Here is an 18,614-nt window from a genome sequence, read left to right as displayed (position 1 = left end):
CAAAGGAAAAATGGAGGTCACAGCAAATAGCCGTATCAAAATATCAACTCTGCTGCACTGGCAGTGAGGGAGACAAATTTCATACTGGGAAATATTAGAAAAGGGATTGGAAATAAAACAGCCGGTATATAAATCTATAGTGTAGCCACATTAGGAGTGCCATATACAGTTCTAATCACCCCAATACAGAAGTGGTATGAGAAAGTCGAAAAAGGATAAGAAAAAAGGACCTTTCCCATAAAGAAAGACTAAAACATTTGGGGATATTTAATGTCGACAAAATATGGGCAAGAAGTACAAAAAGAGAACACAAGAGAGGCTTGCAAGATGTAAGTGGCATTAAGAATTAATGGAGTGATGTTTATTTGCATCCATCTAATTAAATTGATTGATGGGAGACACAAATGGAAATACTTTAACTCAATAAAGGATTAATGTAAGGAATTCATGGTTTAGTGCGGTGGTGACCATTGGCTGAAATGGATTTAAAGCGGGATGGGAAGTTTATGGAAAGTAGGCCTATCTATATAGGAAGACATAAGTGGTACCTTCATGTTCAGAAGCAGTATACCTCTGAAGCCAGAAGATGGTTACAAACAGGGAAGAATGCAACCTTTCTACTCTGATTGTAAACTCAGATGCTATTGACCCCTTTTATTAACAGCACAACTGGCAATACTGGTTTTTTTTTTTTTTTAAAAAAGACAATTATACACACAATATAGCAAGAGGAAGTTTTGAAGGCTAAGTAGGCATACCGGCAGCCAAAAAGTCAACTCAATTTTCTGACCTCCAATGAATAGATGAAGCAGAAGAAATAAAAATTGTTGGTGCGCACTGAAATGCTGGCAAGATGTCTACCAAAATGAAAGTACTGTGTATGGAAACTGGCAATAAAGATTTGTATTGGAGGGGGTAAGCTAGTACCTTAACCACTTTCTATTTCCAACTGGATTTACCTGACTATTCTTTCTAATCTCTGCCTCTTCCAGTTTTTCTTTGGTTCCCTACATTCTTCTTTCCTCAGGCTCCATCTCCCTCCCTAACCCAGTTTCCCTTGAACCTACCTTCTTCCATGGGTCCTTTTCCAGGCCTGCATTGCCTAATGAATTTCATGATCGCTTTATGGACAAAATTTTCAGCCCTTCAAACGAATTTTCCCTCAGTGTCCTATTTGTGGGTAAAGTAGTTCCTTGATGGTACGGAACTGACCCCAGTCCTCAGCATACAGGAACAGCTTGGCAGCCTCTTGATTCAACTAGCTTTTCAGCTATTGCGGCAGGATGAGGGAATGCAAGCCATACAAAAAGGTAAAATGAAGGTAAAACCATGTATGTTGCCATGAGTGCCTTGGGGAAAGGATGGGACATAGTATTGTGATGTCACAAAGCCTCAGTACAGCCTCAGTACACAACCAATCAGAGAGGGGCAAAAAACAGTACACTGGAACCTCGGTATACGTTGCCGTCGGTGTTCGCCTGTTTCAGTCTTCGCCAGTTGCCCCCGGCTGTTTCCTTGCCTTGGTGATCGTCGGTTGCCTTGGCTTCCGAGGCGACTTTTTCAAAAATCCGGTGTGCCATTGTGCATGTGAAACCAGTGTACCTCAGAGTACACCAATTTCAGTGTTTACTGTGCATCGCCAGACACATTACCGGTGAACAACAAGGTTCCACTGTATGAGGTTACTTATAGTGCAGTCCTTAAGCAGTTATACCCTTCTAAACCAATTGACTTCTAAAGAATTAACTCTGCTTAGGGCTGCAACATCACAGACCAAAGCTACTCTGTTATCTCCCTTGGCTTCTGACAGTTTGTCTCCCAACCAGGCCAGTGTAGTAACTTAGGAGGAAAAGAGCAGGTAAATGTCTTCACGAAGGCACCTTCTGGACATGCAGAATAATGCACTTTCAGTCCACTTTCACAATCGTTTGCAAATGGATTTTGCTATTCTACACAGTTAAATCCTGCTGCAAGGTGGATTGAAAGTGCATTATTCTTCATGTGTAGAAGGGGCCTCGTTCACTGTATGGATAGAATATATTTATAGAGTATTCTAAGACATTTTCTTGTTGAGTGGGTAATTTATGGTGGAATTCTCAACAACCAAAGATTGAAAGAAAGCAGTGCATTAGTTTGGTCTTTTTGTAAGCTACATTATTTCTCTGACAATGAAAAGCAAAATGATACAAGTTTTGTAATTTATCCCATTTGGTATGGGGAGTTGATCTGTTTCACCTTTCTGGCTTCTCTATAAAGCCTTAAAGATTCTGCACCTGAGACTGCAGACAAATGCTCAGATAAACAATATTAATTCTTCTTCCTGAACAAAGATTTCTCTCAGCTCTAAAAAAATTGGTTATTGAAGAATTTAAGGTTTGAGGCTAAATGGGAGTTGACAGCTTCCCCTTAGGAGAGATGAGTCAATACCGAGAAAAACATGCAAGTCTGGAAAAAAAAGGTTATGAAATTTTATTGGAAGTGAAAACTGAGCTTGCCCTTGTCTCAGTAATTTCATTGCAACAGAAAATGCCTATGGTCATTGATTTAAGAAAAAAGCAGATCCTGAATATCCCATTCCATCTCAATTCACCTTATTGTCCAACAATAGATGCAAAAGAAGATAAGTGCAGGGAAAAAATGCCAAGATTTTGTCTAAAAGCAGTTCTTGCTTTAAGCCATAGGACCCCACTGAGGTACATGATCAAAGAGATAGGGATATGGTTCCTCAAAAAAGCAATTCTTAAGCATTGAACTGTGCAAGAGGAACAGGTTTGCTTTTCTTTGGTTTTGACCTGTCTTCAGTATTCTACAAATCCAACAAAGTCAGAATAGGAAAATGTTTAAGATTCAAATAAAAGGTTTAGAGAGATTACGTGAGACCTCAACCTTTTCATTTCATCCTCTGTAAAATAATTAGGAATTACTCTCAATTGTTTGGGGGCAGGGGGGAAGAACTACACTGTCCTTAAGGCAACAATAGCCTTTTCTGAAACAGATCCTTTTGTCAGATCTCATGTCTCGGGCTTGGTTCATTCTGTGAAGAAATAGGAATAAATTGAAATGCAGAATAGACTAGGATAACCAGTAACATTGATGGCTGCAGAGACCTCAATGGTCCTGCTATTTTAACTGCAGTTTCTAAGCACACCCTACAACCAGATTATAAGCTCCGGTTTATAGGAGGCCTTGGAGGGGAAAGGAGTTCATCATGATTATGTCACTTTCCCACTGGTAAGTATGCTTGGGAGCATATGGACAATGACCTGCAAAGCCCACTTTTGTAATGAAAATTAATAAAGTTGATTTGTTTCTGTCAACTGTTGATATATTATCCGGGGGGGGGGGGGGGTTGGCTTGGAATTGCAAATAATATTAAGGTGGGTTCCCAATATTATCCTGTTTCTAAATCTCTTTTGAAGAAGTCACCTTCTCTCCAACAGTCATATGCTTATATTTTCCTGCCAGATGGCCTTTTAGCCTGGCTATGACATTGATTGCGCCTGTATGACTCTACAAAGTACTTAGTAAGAATAGGTACATCTTACCTATCTATTAGTATTTGCTGAACACAATACTTAACTGAAAGGTATTGATGGGACAATAGGTACTAACGGGTATTTTTAGGATAACTTAATTGTTCCTCAGGATGGATGTTTCAAAACTGGCTACTTAGCATTTCTCCCTCTTCCTGTTGGATGTAACAATATCTTAATGTGCAAAGGAACTGAGAAGACCTAGCAGTGGGCAGGCAAGTAGTAAGCTAGAGATCACCAGGTTGCCTCCAATCATTCAGCTACTTCAGAGGGATTGCTGTGTTGCTAAAATGGCATAACATACATGTATATTACTACAGGTTCCTTAGAGGAATTAATGATAATGTAAACAGCTATTCACGTGGTAGTATACAGTGAGAATTGCTACTAAATAATTAGGCAGGAAAGAGTGTAAGCTGGAAACAAATTTATTTTTGGCTACCAGGGTGCCGCAGACTGTCCAATTGCTGGATATGGGTATATGGGCAGACTAATACGATTTTTGTGGTCTATTAACTTTTATAGACCTAATTTTCAGTCTGCCCCACCCAGACTTTTGGTATGGGTTCTGGTCTGTATGTGGTAGCCCTCATATTCAAGGAATACACAAGATCATTTGATGAAAAACAGGTACACTCCTTGTTGCCTCTAGTTTGTAGATAACATCTAACTCTAGTTCATCTTCAGGACCCAACCCAAACAGGCTTGGTGTCCATTCAGTGCCTGATCACTTTGGGAAGAAGATAAATTGACTGACTGATCTTTCTACAAGGGATGGTGATGAAAAGAAAAGGGAATGTTCTAGTCTAGTGGCATTTGGTCTTTTCCAGCTCCCAGAGAATTTTAGTTCCTCAGTCTATCAGAAATTTTCATTTGGAGGAAGGCTATACAGTCTTTTGTCATAAATGCTGATGTATATTTCATCATTTGTGCTTGCAAAGCCATGGCATACAGTGGCAGTGACTCAAAAGGCTTAAGTCTACATTTCTTCAATTTAACAAAGAGGCACATTTTCTGCAATATTTATTTAGTGTGAGCACGCATGTCCAGCTAGGAATTCCAAACACAAGATTGCTGGATCTGTGCCTAGTTTTTCATTTCATTGTAAAAATAGTGACTCTCCGACTATAATGGAGTTGGTTTATAAAATTCCTGTAAGATGTGAAAAATTAAGTTAAGTCTAAAGCCAGTACTGCCTTCTGCCAGAATCACTTAAGGCAAGTGAAAGAGAATCTGACCAATGTCACAAAGGAGATTTGCTTCATACAAATGATATTTCTATGGAAAGATTAAGCCAGGAACCCATTTTCCTGTAGCTTAAAGACACAGCACTAACTCCTGCAAATCTATCACAAAGGAAAAATACTGATTGAGGATCCCTCAGGAACTGCACAAAAATTTGTGGAGCATGTTTTTCTATGTTCTCTGAAGACAATGAAGCAAATAAACTGCAAAATGGTAGTTTATACATTCACGGTTCTGTGCCATAGGCAGGAAATCCAGGAAAAGAATCCATTGGAAAACAAACCAATATAATAGGATGTTACAAGCTAAAAAGAAATCTGACCTTCAACTACACCCAGAGCTCACTGTTAATTTAAGGAGAGGAAAAATATGGACAGAAAGGCTGCTGTGTATCTGGAGAACCAGATAGTTGAGGTACCCATGAGGGTTGGAATAGGTTTGAATTTAACCAAAAAACTTCAACATATAATGGAGATGTCTTCTATATTTACCACAGGGGCAGACTATCACTTCTTGACTGGAAGCCTTATGTCCAAAGAGCTCCTTCAGCAGTTAAATAATTCCTTGTGAAAAAGATTATAAATTACTTGCAGAAAGGGCAGTCAGTACTAAAATAGGTTGATGAGATACGCCAGGGGTGACCAACCTATGGCACTGCAGATGTGCATGGACTACAATTCCCATCAGCCCCTACCAGCATGGCCAATTGGGAATTGTAGTCCATGGACATCTGCAGTGCCATAGGCTGGCCACCCCTGAGATAGGCAAGCTTCCCCAGCTCTCCTTAAATTTCAGTAAAAGAAAATAAAATGTTGATGATAAATAGTTCAAAAGCTCATTTTATCAGAGCAGGAAATCAAAGTTCTTGATGCATTCAGAGCATCACAGAGTTCTATGTCCCTCCATCTACAATTGTTTTTCCTGCTGTTTCACCTTACCTGCCCTCCTGTTCTTAGGAGACATCATTCAACCGTGCCTTGTGGCAGTGGCTGGGGAAGTGAAGAGACAGAAATAAAAAGACTGGGGGGACACTGAAAGGACACCCCTCTTGCCACAGCTGCCGCCACCCCCCAAACCCCATCAGGGCAATGGATTAGCTGGAGCAGAAGAGAAGAGGACGGTGCAGGGTATTTCTCCTGCTCAGATTTCCCATCCAAGCCAGAGAAGAATTTTGCTGCAATGAAACTTGTCTCACTTTGTGAGCAGGAATTCCAACCTACTGATGCACAAACTTTGAAGCACGAACCAGCATTTCTAACCCCAGATCTGTGAGAGGAAGGCAGAAATAAATTACTAATCAAATAATCCCTCCAGAATAGCCCAAATCTCATTTTCTTGGCTACTGACCAGCTCAGAGAGATATGAAAGGTTTTTGGCAGAAGGCATAATCTTGCACTTGTAGTGTTAGAAAAAGAACTACCCAAGTGCTTGTCTTGAGCCTTTTCTCAGGTCACTCAAAGACCCGCACAGTTTGATAGCTGCCAGCAGAATTTTCTCCCTGTTATAGAGTTTGAAGTGCATTCCATGGCATAGATGTGGCTGATGGCATCTGTGTGCTTCTGTAGCTTAACACTGCTGTCCGAGTTATCTGAGCTGCATTCCTATGGTTCATCTTCAAAGGCCCAAGAAATCCTGGAACTGAATTTGTCTAGTCTTTTCCTTATAAGTGTGAGCGGCATAGGAGGACAGCTCTTCTATGCTCAATTTGCAGGAAAAAAATGCCATGTGAACCCAAAGCTGGGGAGCATAGTAGTCCTCAACCTCTCCTGGGTTCTGTCCACTGCACAGTGGTCACCATGATGCTCGTCTGCTGTTCCAGATGATTCCAGGTCTCTGATGCTGTTTCAGCTAAAGAAATCCATGGTTACTTAAAGAAACAGTCTAGTTTAGCCTGATTGATGCCAGAAGCAGAAGCTGCTGCTATTGTTTGCTTAGAAACATTCTTTTTCTTGCCCTTCACAGGCAGGGGGCGAATGTCTGCAGGGATACTCTGAAATTAGATAGCTTAAGGAAAAGGATGGCTGGGTATTCCAGGAAAACTGAAAGAAAACAGAAACTGGAAACGCCTCCCCCATGCACGTGAGAGCACTGATTAGACCACCCCCCTCCCAATCCTTCCACCAACATCAAAGTCGCAGCCTCCATTTGGGGGAAAATATCAAGTTTTTGCTGTTAATGTGGCCAAGCATTCTTCAACCAGCCAGGGGCTTGCTGAGAGATGTTACTGGGCAAGTCATTCACCTAGCATTATTTCAATCTGCCTGAAGCATCATTTGACAGCCCCATCATAGCCTTTGTGCTACCTTGCCGCTGCCAGCCTCACATACTGCCATCTTTAAATTGTCGCTTATTATAGGGAGCTAAGTGCTATTTTGGTCTGTATGGGGACCAGGGAGGGAGGGAACCTTCACCCCTGTTATGATCACAGCTCTGCTAGAAAGGATACTTCTTGTAAAGCAAGTCTTTAATTGAAATTGTGCAGTTATGATAAATCTATGAAGAAGTTAACATATGCCTTACTACAGAATTTGCTTCCAATTTTCATTATAGGTTTTTTGCTGTAGAAGCTGGGAGCTAGAACCAGCCTGTGCTTATTTTTCATCAACTAGGAAATATATTTACATAATTAAAGAATGAGGGACTTCACTTCTACAATCTTCACAGCGGGAACAAGCTTATAACCTAATAATTCATAAGGGGGTATTGAACCTTTATCCTGGTATTGTGAGACTGCAGACCTTGCAGACATTTTTAATCATTGTATTTCTGTAGGGCTTGTTTCAAACATTCATTTCCCCCAGCTGCTCTTTACCACTCAAATTCCAGCAATAAAAATCCCTTCGTTCAAGCTGGAGTTTGTTTTACATAAATGCCACTTTCTGTCATTTATTTTATTAACTGAAAGTATAATTCAGCCTAGATTCAACACTAGTTAAAACTGCATTCAGATCAGCCTTTAGGAAAAGGATACAGGCTGTATGAATTTGGTTCTGCCTCCTAGGCCATCATAGCCCATTCTCACCTGCAAAACAGATAATTCAGTAGTTATAAATGCAGACACCATCATGTCCTTTCTTGTAGAGAACTATCTATCATTGAACATAACAAGGAAAGTTGAATTGTTGATATGGGCATACAAGCTGGAGAATGTCAAAGGCCTAGCGGACAGAACATGGATGTATATTAGCGTGGTCCAAGATCAGGCTTCCAAACTTTATGCAATAAAAGTACCAGGCCTGCCAAGTCACCTTCTGAAGTTCTGGCCATACTACCAAGCTAACTGAAACCCATCAGCGATGTATCATAGGGCTTCACAGAAGCCAGAACACTCGAAAATGAAGAATTCCCTGTATACCAGCCTTTTCAGAAACTTGTGAGGAAAAGATATGTTCCCTTCCTGTTGCAACAGCTCCTAGAGTGTAGCCAAATGATAAGTTATACAGTAGGCGACAACACCATGAAAATAACTAGAACCTTCTGTACAAGAGAGTTGTATTTTTAAAAAAATTTAAAAATTAAAAACTGCAAATTCTCCCACAGGGAATGAGATTCCCACAGGGAAGAACTCCTGTGTCTCTACCTGACTGCATCATGCATGAATACATGAGTGGACAGGACTACTAGTTAAGTTCAGACCCTTGTCTACTTACAATTCCTATGTTCCTGTGTGGCATCAGCTGGCTGCTCCCAGGTGGTCTCTTGGGCAGGACCGAATTTCTGATGAAAGCAGGAAGAAAGTCTTCTAGATGTTCACCTTCTGCATCAGCGGAAGAGCTCTGCAGTTTAAGAGTTAGATCTATACTATTTATCTTCTAACTATATCACCAAAAATAGGCCCACCTTTAGACAAGGTGAGAGCAAATGTGGTATAGTGGAAAAGGTGTCAGAACTTAGGAACCCCAGATTCAAATCCCCACTTGCACCTTGGAAGCTTGCTGGGTAACCCTGGGACAGTCACACACACTCAGTCCTGACCCTGGCTAGTATTTGGATCGCAGACCTCCAAGAAATACCAGGGTCATAATGCAGAGGCAGGATATGGCATCCACCTCCCAAGGCCTTGAAAGCCCTACCAGGTCACCATAAGTCAGCTGTGACATGATGGCATAAAGAAAAAAGAAAAGAAAAAGAGAGAGGACAAGGTAGAAGGGTTTTACACTCTGAGGATTCCCTGGGCTTGTTTATTGCCTCCAAGAGCCATGGAAAGTTTAGGACTACTGAGAATCAATTAAGGGAGGATACAAAAACAATGAAAAAGAAAAAGGAGAAATAGTTTCGCTCAAGCCTTTGGTAAATTTAACCAGTAAAGAGCAAGAAAGTCAGGAGGACACAGTGTGTAAAATTAGGGTCAGGGGATGCATGTTTCTAATTGCAATCTCTTCTCTCCTATAAGGTCTGGTGTAAGATTTTGATGATTCTTCATAAACGCCCATATGATGAGAATTTTATTTCCAAATGGACATTAACAATGCTAGCACACATTTAGAAGTAGGCATGAAGTAAATTGGTCTACCTTGTAAAATTAAACAGTAAGATCTGGGAATATTAAATGCTGCTAGAAAAAAAATAAAAGGGATAATTTTCATGTTTGTGGAATTCATTGGCTCAGATATTGGTGGTTCAGATCCACTGGAAGTTTTCCATGGATAAAAGGAATTTGCATCTATAGATCATGGCTTCTCTGCTTCCCCCAGTCAGAACTGCCCCCCCCCCCCAATGCTGCCTTGGAACAACATGAGGAAAATTCTTGTCCCCCTCTGTCAAATGAGGGGGAACTGGTAAAGATTAATCAGGTCATGGAGTATGGATTGAAAAATCCGAGGAAGAGAAATTAGGGACAAAGAGCAAAGGTTAGATATTAGAAAGACTCTACAAACATGAAGGAATCCCCAGATGTGCAAAAAAAACCCTGAAATCTAAAAAATAAAAATGGGGTTTACCTTCTCCCCCAATATAAACAGCATATATAGCTTTAAGAAGTGAATGCCCACTGAACTCTCAAAAGACTACATTTTGAAATCTTATTGGCCATTTGGGGGCTGCTATGCAATCACAATAATATCGCCAAGCTGTTCAAGCCCTGGTTTCTGTAAGTCAAAGGACATATTGAGTGTCCAAAATGACAGATAATGAGATCAAACGAGATCTTGGGGATGCTGTGGAGAGATCAATGAAAATGTTGACCCAGTGTGCGGCAGCAATGAAAAAAGCCAAACCTTATGCTAGGAATTATTAGGAAAAGGATTGAAAACAGGATGGCCAATTTTATAATGCCCTTTCATAAAGCTATGGGGTGGCCTCATTTGTAATACTGTGTGCAGTTTTGATCACTGTATCTCAGATTCATTCGTTCAGCCTTTATTGGTATTAAAATCAATATAAAGCACAAAAGTGCAAAACATGTAATCAGTTCATAGAATTGAACCATCCATGAAACCTGTTACAATAACGTACAACATTTATCTGTAGCTCCTAACAAAAACTTGGCAACTCTTTCACAAACATCAGCTGTATCATTGTTGAGGAGACAATTTATCCATTCAACCCCTGCAATATTCCTTTTTTATTTCAAGGATAGGAGAGATCAATCTTTCATGCAATGCTCTGTGAGTTGGACAGACCAACAGAATGTGTACTATTCTCTGAAATCTCCCGAATAACATAAAGGATGGAAGGGAATTAAAACAATGAATAAACTCTGCAATGTTTTGGATTTTCAAGGAGAGATAAATATTCAGCCATTTTGCCTGGTGATAATTTAATTCCTAAGGAGACAGGGGAACAACTCGCGCCCGCTTCTCTCAACAATTCATGTTGTTCATTCTCTAGGATGCTTCTTTTTATAGGATAATAGGTTTCTGGGCCAGAAGTAATGAAACATAGGTCCAGCGATAAACCCATAGAGTTTAATTTCTTTTCCATTATACTTATCCACTTAGAGTGACATGATTCTGACAGCAGTTGATACAATAGGCTATGAAAATCTGACTTAAAGTGTACTCGGATCCAGACTTTAAAATCACTGTATCTCTTCAAAAGGGCACTGTAAAACTGGAAAAATACAAAGAAGGACAACGAAGATGATTAGAGGGTTGGAGCATCTTTCCTATGAGGAAATGCTGGACAGTCTGGGACTTTTCAGTCTACAGAAAAAGACAACTAAGGGGAAACATTACAGAGGTTTATCAAATTATGCATGTGGTCAAGAACTGGATAGAGGGAGCTTTTTCTTCTTCTTCTATAATACTAGAACTTGATGGCACCCAATGAAATTTTTGGCAAATTGGTCAAGAACAGACAAAAAGAAAGACTACTGCACTCAACAAGTAATTAAATCATGGAATTCACTTCCAGAGAGGCAGTGATGGCCACAAACATATATAGACAGATTCATGGAGAGGTCTACCAGTAGAAGCCTCTATATCCAAAGTTAGTGAACTTCTGAATGCCAGTGCTTGGATTTAGCAGGCTTATGACTGGGGAAGGCAAATAAAGTTGGATTGGTTGATTGAGGGGAGGAAAAAAAGGGAACAGAAAAAGGGGAGAGGCTATGAGGTCTGATGGGGAAGCAGGATAAACAAGTCCATGAGTCCTTATGGAACCCCTGCTTGTTTTTACTAAATTAATATACCTCTACTGTTGCTTTCAGAACTCTTGATAGATTTGTCACAGAGGCCCTGAAAAAAACACAGACACAAATAAATACATCACCCGATCCACTTTCAGACAGGTAATTGTTTCTGAAAATTCAAGTATGAATTAAATGTACCCCAGCTTCCACATCTTCTCTTTTTAAATGTTTGCTTTTTAAAAAACAAATAATGAACATGTGGGTTGCTCAGGAAAAAACTGCCCCCCCCCCCCCCGTTTTGTTCAGCCAATGGAGTTTCTGGTTTGAATGACAGGCAAAGGAAGCAGTAGAGAGCTCCAGTGTTCTGTCCCCAAAATACCGCTTATCTATTTTTTTGAAGTTCTAATTACATCCCTTTAAGGAGATTAGGAAAGGCTCTCCCTTCATATTTTTTGTCTTCCGCTAGAAGACAGAAAGAGCTTGTCAAAAGCAACATAAATTAAAAACGCTAGTTTAGCACAAGGCCGAAGGTTTGCTGAATACGCAAATAATACAACTTCAGTTTTACAGTTTTCTCCTCCCCATCTACTCCTTATTCTTCCCTAACTGCATGATAAATAAAATGATAATGAGACAAGGCAACCAAGCCGGGAGAAAAGTTTGGCTTCTATCTACAGCAGCCTGGGAACACAGTAGCTTCTTTCATTCTTCTGCAAAAATGAAAAAGCTTCTGAACAACATGTTCCAGCTGAAAGCAATGAACATGGAACACAAAACGGCTGGAGAACGGCTTGCAGAATGCGTGGAAACAGCAGTGCCAGTCGGACCAAGGACACACACAGAAGCAAAGGAACATGACTCACGACTTTTTATCCAGTCTGAATTTCTTGGCTGGCACAGGGGCTATCTTCTGAGGTTGGTGCTTTGGTGTCTCCACATCAAAAGTGGTATTCAGATCAATGTCATCACTGTGAGCTGGCCGATGGAGCTTTGGACTGAGCAGTTCCACGGGAGTGGGGCTGAAAGATCAAATTACACCCAAAACACCATTAACATGTAGTTCAACTAGTTTGTACACTATAAATTTACACTTAGTGTATTTCTCTATTTCCAGGCTACTTTATATGGTGTCAAGCCTACATCATAGCTCCACGTTAGGTTTTGTATCTACCTGACTTATCAATCTACCAGTACATGTTAAGCCTGAGATAGCACATGATCAAGGATTAGGGAAAATTATACATTCAGTTAATTTTGTTATAGGAGACAGGCTACTAAAAATTATGAAATATTGTTTGTTAAAACATTCGCATCCCACCCTTCAAGATGGTTGTAGTTACACTAAGTTTCTCAAGCCTGGAAGGAAATCATTATTTTGATCCTAAACACATCTATCTAAAAGTAGAAAGCCCCATTCAAGTCAGGACTACCACTTCCAAGATAACACTTAAAGTTGCAACGAAGCATCCTGATTCAGTTCAGTTGCCAAGTTACTGTACAGAGAAGCAGCAAAAGTCATACTGATTGACCAGCTACATCTATTGCCAAGAAAAAAGGGGTTGGGGGAAGGGAAAAGAAGAGAACACTTCTTTCCCTCTCCTCACTACAGCCCTCCAGCCTGTGTGGCTGCTAGTCCATCTGGGTCCCACAATTCTTTTCCTAGGGTTGGAAAGGACTTCTGAGGGAAGGGAGTGCAGCCAAAAAACCACTAGATCTAACCCCGTGTTTCGGGGGACTGCTCTGAAGCATCCAACTTTCTCCTTCTTTTGTACAGTATTGTTGGCATCGTTTCTCTCTATTGCATCTTCGCAATGCAAACCTTTCAGAAACAAGCCGACTGAGTGCTTCCCTGGTTACAGATGGTACTTTCAGGGTATCCTGCAGGATTTCGATCTTCTTCTTCAGACTCTAAAAGAAAAGTAAAACCACAAAGAGAGAATATGCTCAGAAAAAGATTGCTCCCTCCGTGATGAAGCAAGATTAGAAAAAAAAGCTGGACTGTAAGGTGGGACCCCTAATGGGATTGGCCCAGGTCAGCCCAATCTTGTCAGATCTTGGAAGCTACGAAGGGTCAGCTCTAGCCGGTTTTTGGAAGGGAGTCCAACAAGAAACATCAGGGTCTTGACACAGAGGCAGGCAGTGGCAAACTACCTCCCAAAGTCTCTTCCCTTGAAAACTCTACGAGGCAAAACATTTAAAAAGTGGCAAAAATAAAAAGGAAGAGGGCAAGAATGCAACTGTAGGGTCTCAAACACGGAGCATCTACTATGGGTTTAAGAAATGTTCTTACCATGATCTCTTTATCTGCATTTCTCAGATCTGTCTGGGAACTTTTCAATTCTTCATTTGTTTTCTGTAATTCCAGAACAGTTTTCTGTATCTACAAGTCAAAAACTAGGTATCAGAACATAGTATGGGGCAAATCTACAGCAAAGGTTTCACTTCAATATTTACAATGGATGTGACACCTTTAAGAGTCTGAAGTTCAATTTTTCAAAAAAATCTGGTAGTTAACCCAAGCATTTTTGTGAAAGGTTTGCCCAAGGTTTCATTCTTTCATGCCACCTGCAGGGGGAGTGCTAAGTTAATTCATCAGACTCCAGAGAAGAGCTAATCAAAAGGACAATCCTTAAACTTTTGCTCTCTCCTCCAAGATTCCCGCACCCGCTGTACAATTTCTTGATACTAATACAGAATAATATGTTCAGCAGAAGAGAAACAGATATTCTTTGATTTAGGACAGAAGGCTGGCCTTGAGCAATTCTCTGTGCATAATAATGCGCCTTTGCTGTTTTGATGTTTATTCTGGAGGAATCCATACTAAAGAATAGCAACAGTGTTACTGGGCTATGGAGGCAGATTTCTCAACATGCCTTTGCCACACATCAGGCATAGGGAAACTGCATCTGAACTTCCTGGTAAAACCACTAGCTTCTCTCATAGTTATTAACTGTTTGGACAAAAACTGTGCTAGATAATTTATTTAGGTGATGATTCTGTGTAACAGTTGTACACAGGTGCCACAGTAATATGTCTTCACCACAGTCACTCTCCTGTTACCTTGTGGTTTGAAGAAAGCAACTCCTTTCTCAACTTCTCCATTTTCTCATTTGATGCTTTTCGAGACTCCTTCAGGTTCTCATATTCCCTGGGAAAGGTTTAAATTAGTCAATCTGTGATACAGGCTTCCAAGCAAGAAGCTCTTTCCTAGAGCCAGTAATCAAATTTAGACTGAAGATAGTCAATTCACAGCTTAAGTTTGCAGAAGTTGAGGCTGCAGAAGTTTCTATTATGCACATTTAGAGAGAAAACAGTGCACAACAAGCCAACACGCATGTACGCAGTGTTAGGAACACGACCACACTACAAAGCACATGAGAAAACATGCATTTTGGCGGGGGGAGAAGGGGGGTGGAGAAAGGGAAGGCAAAACTCTGCCTTTTTGGGCAGCCACCAAAACAGTAGAAGTGATATTTCTATGTCAAGATGCAAAGAGTTTGAACAATGTTCTGTCACAATGTGCAGCCTCCTTACTGAAGTGATATGTAACACTTGCCTTTAAAAAAAAAGGTGGTTCTGAAAACATTTTAATGCTATTATAAAATAGTACTGAAGTTACTAATTACAATGCAGGTACTTCATGCTGAAGCTTAGTAATAAAAGTCGTGATTGCCCATTCGCTGTGAGATAATGCCTGAACAAACTGTGAAATATGCGCGGTATAAATAGAAAGACCTCTGACAAACACGACTGGACTGGAGGCTACACCATAGTCTGCTTTGCATAGGAGAAATATTCAGGGGCCACAGTTCCTTAGAATCATGACCATCATTTGTCCCCTTGGTTTGCATCAAACAGTCACCTCCTAAGCACTCCAGCAAAACTCTGAAGGCTGTTTCCATAGCAATGAATGTGTCAGTAAAGCAACAACAGCAGACTTGCTGTGTTGAAATCTTCCATCTATGCCACCTTAATTATATTTGACCATATATCTGGAGCATAACCGAATATGCTGCCTAAGCTGTTGATTTTTTTTTTTTGCCCTTCTGGTTTGGGGAATTCACATGCGAACACCCGTGCCTACTTTTTCAGTGAAATACAATAGACTGCAAGCTGCTCCACTGCCGCCTGCCCTGCTCCCATATCACGAATCATATCTTCCACTTCTGGACGCTGGCCATGCAGTAACAGCTCAATCCTGGAAAGAAGGAGGGAAGGAAGGAAGACAGGTTTAGCGACTTTTAGTAGTACCATGGCAGCCAAGCTGTGTTACGCAAAATGTAACAACAGTTTGACATCTATTGCGGATGGTGCAGTGGTTCAGAGTTGTGAACTCTGATATGGAGAACCAGATTTGATTCCTCATTCCACCACATGAAGTGTAATGGGAAACCATGGGCTAGTCACAGTTCTCTCAGAACTCTCTCAGCCCCAACTGCCTTACAAGGTGCCTGCTGAGAGGGGAGAACGGAAGGAGGGTGTAAGCCGCTCTGAGACTCCTTACAGGTGAGAAAGGCAGGGTATAAATCCAAACTCCTCCCCTTCTTCTTCCATGACGGGATACTAAGAACTTTCCTCTCACCATATCTAGGCTCAGATACACAGCAATGTCCTTCAATTGTGTGCGAAGGTTGCGGATGTCACGCTCGTCTAGATAGGCTGTTAGACAGTGCTGGGGTGGAGTCAGCAGTTGTGGTCCACATTGGTACCAATGACATTGGGAAATGTAGCCGGGAGGTTCTGGAAGCTAAATTTAGGCTGCTAGGAAAAAGGTTAAAATCCAGGACCCCCAAGGTGGCATTCTCTGAAATGCTACCTGTTCCACGCGCAGGGTGAGCTAGGCAAGAGGAGATACAGGGTCTCAATGCGTGGATGAGAAGGTGGTGTAAGGCAGAGGGTTTCAGATTTGTCAGGAACTGGGGAACCTTTTGGGATAAGGCAGGCCTGTACAAAAGGGACGGGCTTCATCTTAACCAAAGAGGAACCAGGCTGCTGGCGCTCAACATTAAAAAGGTGGCAGAACAGCTTTTAAACTGATCCTTGGGGGAAAGCCGACAGGAGCTGAGGTGACTTCGGTTCGGAATACAGAGTCCATGGGGGGAGGTTTTTCTAAATCAACCACATACAAGCGAGGAGCATAGCAATGTGATAAGTGATAGTGTCTACAAAAGGCTAGAGGGCAAAACAGATAAATCCCAGGTTAGGGACAGAGACAGAGTATACAAGTGTCTCTAGGCTAATAGTAGAAGCATTCGACCTAAAATGGGGGAGCTGGAGTACAGAGTTTTGAAGGAGGACATTGATATAGTGGGCATCACAGAGACATGGTGGAATGAGGAGAACCAGTGGGATGCTGTTATCCCAGGTTACAAGCTCTACAGGAAGGATAGGACAGGGCGTATGGGGGGTGGGGTGGCCCTCTACATCAAAGAGAGCATAGTGTCACATAAAATAGACAATGCAAAGGGAGCTGATTCCTCTACAGAAGCACTGTGGATATCAATACCAGGGGTGAAGCATAGTTTAACATTAGGAATATATTATCGTCCCCCTGACCAAAGTGCACAAGAGGATTCTGAGATGGAAAAAGAAATTAGAGAGGCCAACAAAAGCAAAAATGTCGTGGTAATGGGCGATTTTAACTATCCCCATATAAACTGGAAAAATGCATGTTCAGGTCATAGTAAGGAGAGAACATTCCTGGATATGCTAAATGACTGTGGCTTAGAGCAGATGGTTGTAGAACCAACTAGGGGAGATGTGATCCTAGATCTAATTCTATGTGGGACCCAGGACCTGGTGCGGGAAGTCAGTGTTGTTGAGCCAATAGGGAACAGCGACCACAATGCTGTCAGATTCAGTATCTCTGCATGCGAACAAGTGACAACTACTAATGTAGTTACATTTGCCTTCAGAAAGGGAAATTTCTCAAAGATGAGGGGGGATAGTGCGCAGGAAGCTGAAAGGGAAAATCAAGAGAGTCAAAAATGTCCAAGGTGCTTGGAGGTTATTTAAAAACACAGTCTTAAAAGCTCAGCTGGAATGTGTACCGCAGGTTAGGAAAGGCAGCACCCAGTCAAAAAGAAAGCCACCATGGTTAACAAGGGAGGTTCAGGAAATTATTAGGGAAAAAAAGATGTCTTTTAGAAAATGGAAGTCCAACTTAACTGATGAAGAATACCAGAGAGAACACAAATGGTGGCAAAAGAGAAGCAAGTTAGCTGTAAGGGAGGCAAAAAAGGATTATGAGGAACGCATGGCTGCGAACATCAAGACCAGCAACAAACAGTTCTTCAAGTACATCAAAAGAAGGAAGCCAGCAAGGGAAGCGGTAGGCCCGTTAGATGACAAAGGAACAAAAGGTGTGCTAAAAGCTGACAGGGAGATTGCAGAGAAGCTGAATGAATTCTTTGCATCTGTCTTCACCCAAGAGGAGGTGAGGAAAATTCCTGCACCTGAACCAAGCTTCTTAGGAGGTGAATCCGAGGAACTAGCGAAGATAGTGGTAGACAAGGAAGAAGTTCTGGCAGCCATTGATAAACTAAATGCTACCAAATCCCCTGGCCCAGATTGCATTCATCCAAGAGTTCTTAAAGAGCTCAAGCATGAAATTGCTCATGTTCTCACATTAATATGCAACTTATCCCTGAAATCTGCCTCCATCCCTGAAGACTGGAAGATGGCCAATGTCACACCAATCTTTAAGAAAGGGTCTAGGGGGGACCCAGGAAATTACAGGCCAGTCAGTTTGACATCTGTTCCTGGTAAATTAGTAGAATCTATCATTAAAGATAAAATTATGAAACATGTAGAAAAGCAAGACCTGCTGAGGAAGAGTCAGCATGGCTTTTGTAGAGGCAAGTCCTGTCTTACAAACTTACTAGAGTTCTTTGAGGGTGTAAACAGACATGTGGATAAGGGGGAACCGGTGGACATTGTCTACTTGGATTTCCAAAAGGCTTTTGACAAAGTTCCTCACCAGAGACTGTTGAGAAAACTCAGCAATGAAGGAATAAGAGGGGAAGTCCTCCTATGGATTAAAAACTGGTTGAGGAACAGGAAACAAAGGGTGGGTAGAAATGGGAAGTTCTCACAATGGAGAGATGTAGGGAGTGGTGTCCCCCAAGGATCCATTTTGGGACCAGTGCTCTTTAACTTATTCATAAATGACCTAGAAGTAGGGGTGGGTAGTGTGGTGGCTAAGTTTGCAGATGATACCAAATTATGTAGGGTGGTGAAAACCACAAAGGATTGCGAAGAGCTCC

At 41.3% G+C, this 18,614-nt stretch overlaps 1 protein-coding gene across 2 annotated transcripts in view; it reads right to left on the bottom strand.

The window, feature by feature from the left end:
* Positions 1 to 2,454: 2,454 nt before the first annotated feature.
* LOC125429949 (TRAF interacting protein) overlaps positions 2,455 to 18,614 on the bottom strand; it is a 39,735-nt gene continuing 23,575 nt past the window's right edge. For both annotated transcript variants that reach the window (XM_048491563.1, XM_048491562.1), the window contains exons 8-16: positions 15,434 to 15,547; positions 14,410 to 14,497; positions 13,640 to 13,729; positions 13,169 to 13,257; positions 12,213 to 12,368; positions 11,410 to 11,455; positions 8,429 to 8,554; positions 7,750 to 7,800; positions 2,455 to 6,768 (exon numbers count right to left, since the gene is read on the bottom strand). In XM_048491563.1, coding sequence (XP_048347520.1) covers positions 6,643 to 6,768; positions 7,750 to 7,800; positions 8,429 to 8,554; positions 11,410 to 11,455; positions 12,213 to 12,368; positions 13,169 to 13,257; positions 13,640 to 13,729; positions 14,410 to 14,497; positions 15,434 to 15,547 — 886 coding nt within the window. In that variant the 3' untranslated portion in view covers positions 2,455 to 6,642. The remainder of the gene's footprint in view (positions 6,769 to 7,749; positions 7,801 to 8,428; positions 8,555 to 11,409; positions 11,456 to 12,212; positions 12,369 to 13,168; positions 13,258 to 13,639; positions 13,730 to 14,409; positions 14,498 to 15,433; positions 15,548 to 18,614) is intronic.

The sequence above is a fragment of the Sphaerodactylus townsendi genome, linkage group LG03 (assembly GCF_021028975.2).
Source record: "Sphaerodactylus townsendi isolate TG3544 linkage group LG03, MPM_Stown_v2.3, whole genome shotgun sequence".
In the NCBI taxonomy this organism is placed as follows: domain Eukaryota; kingdom Metazoa; phylum Chordata; class Lepidosauria; order Squamata; family Sphaerodactylidae; genus Sphaerodactylus; species Sphaerodactylus townsendi.
Note: the sequence above shows the minus strand (reverse complement) of the source record. Positions and strands in the feature narration are given on the sequence as shown.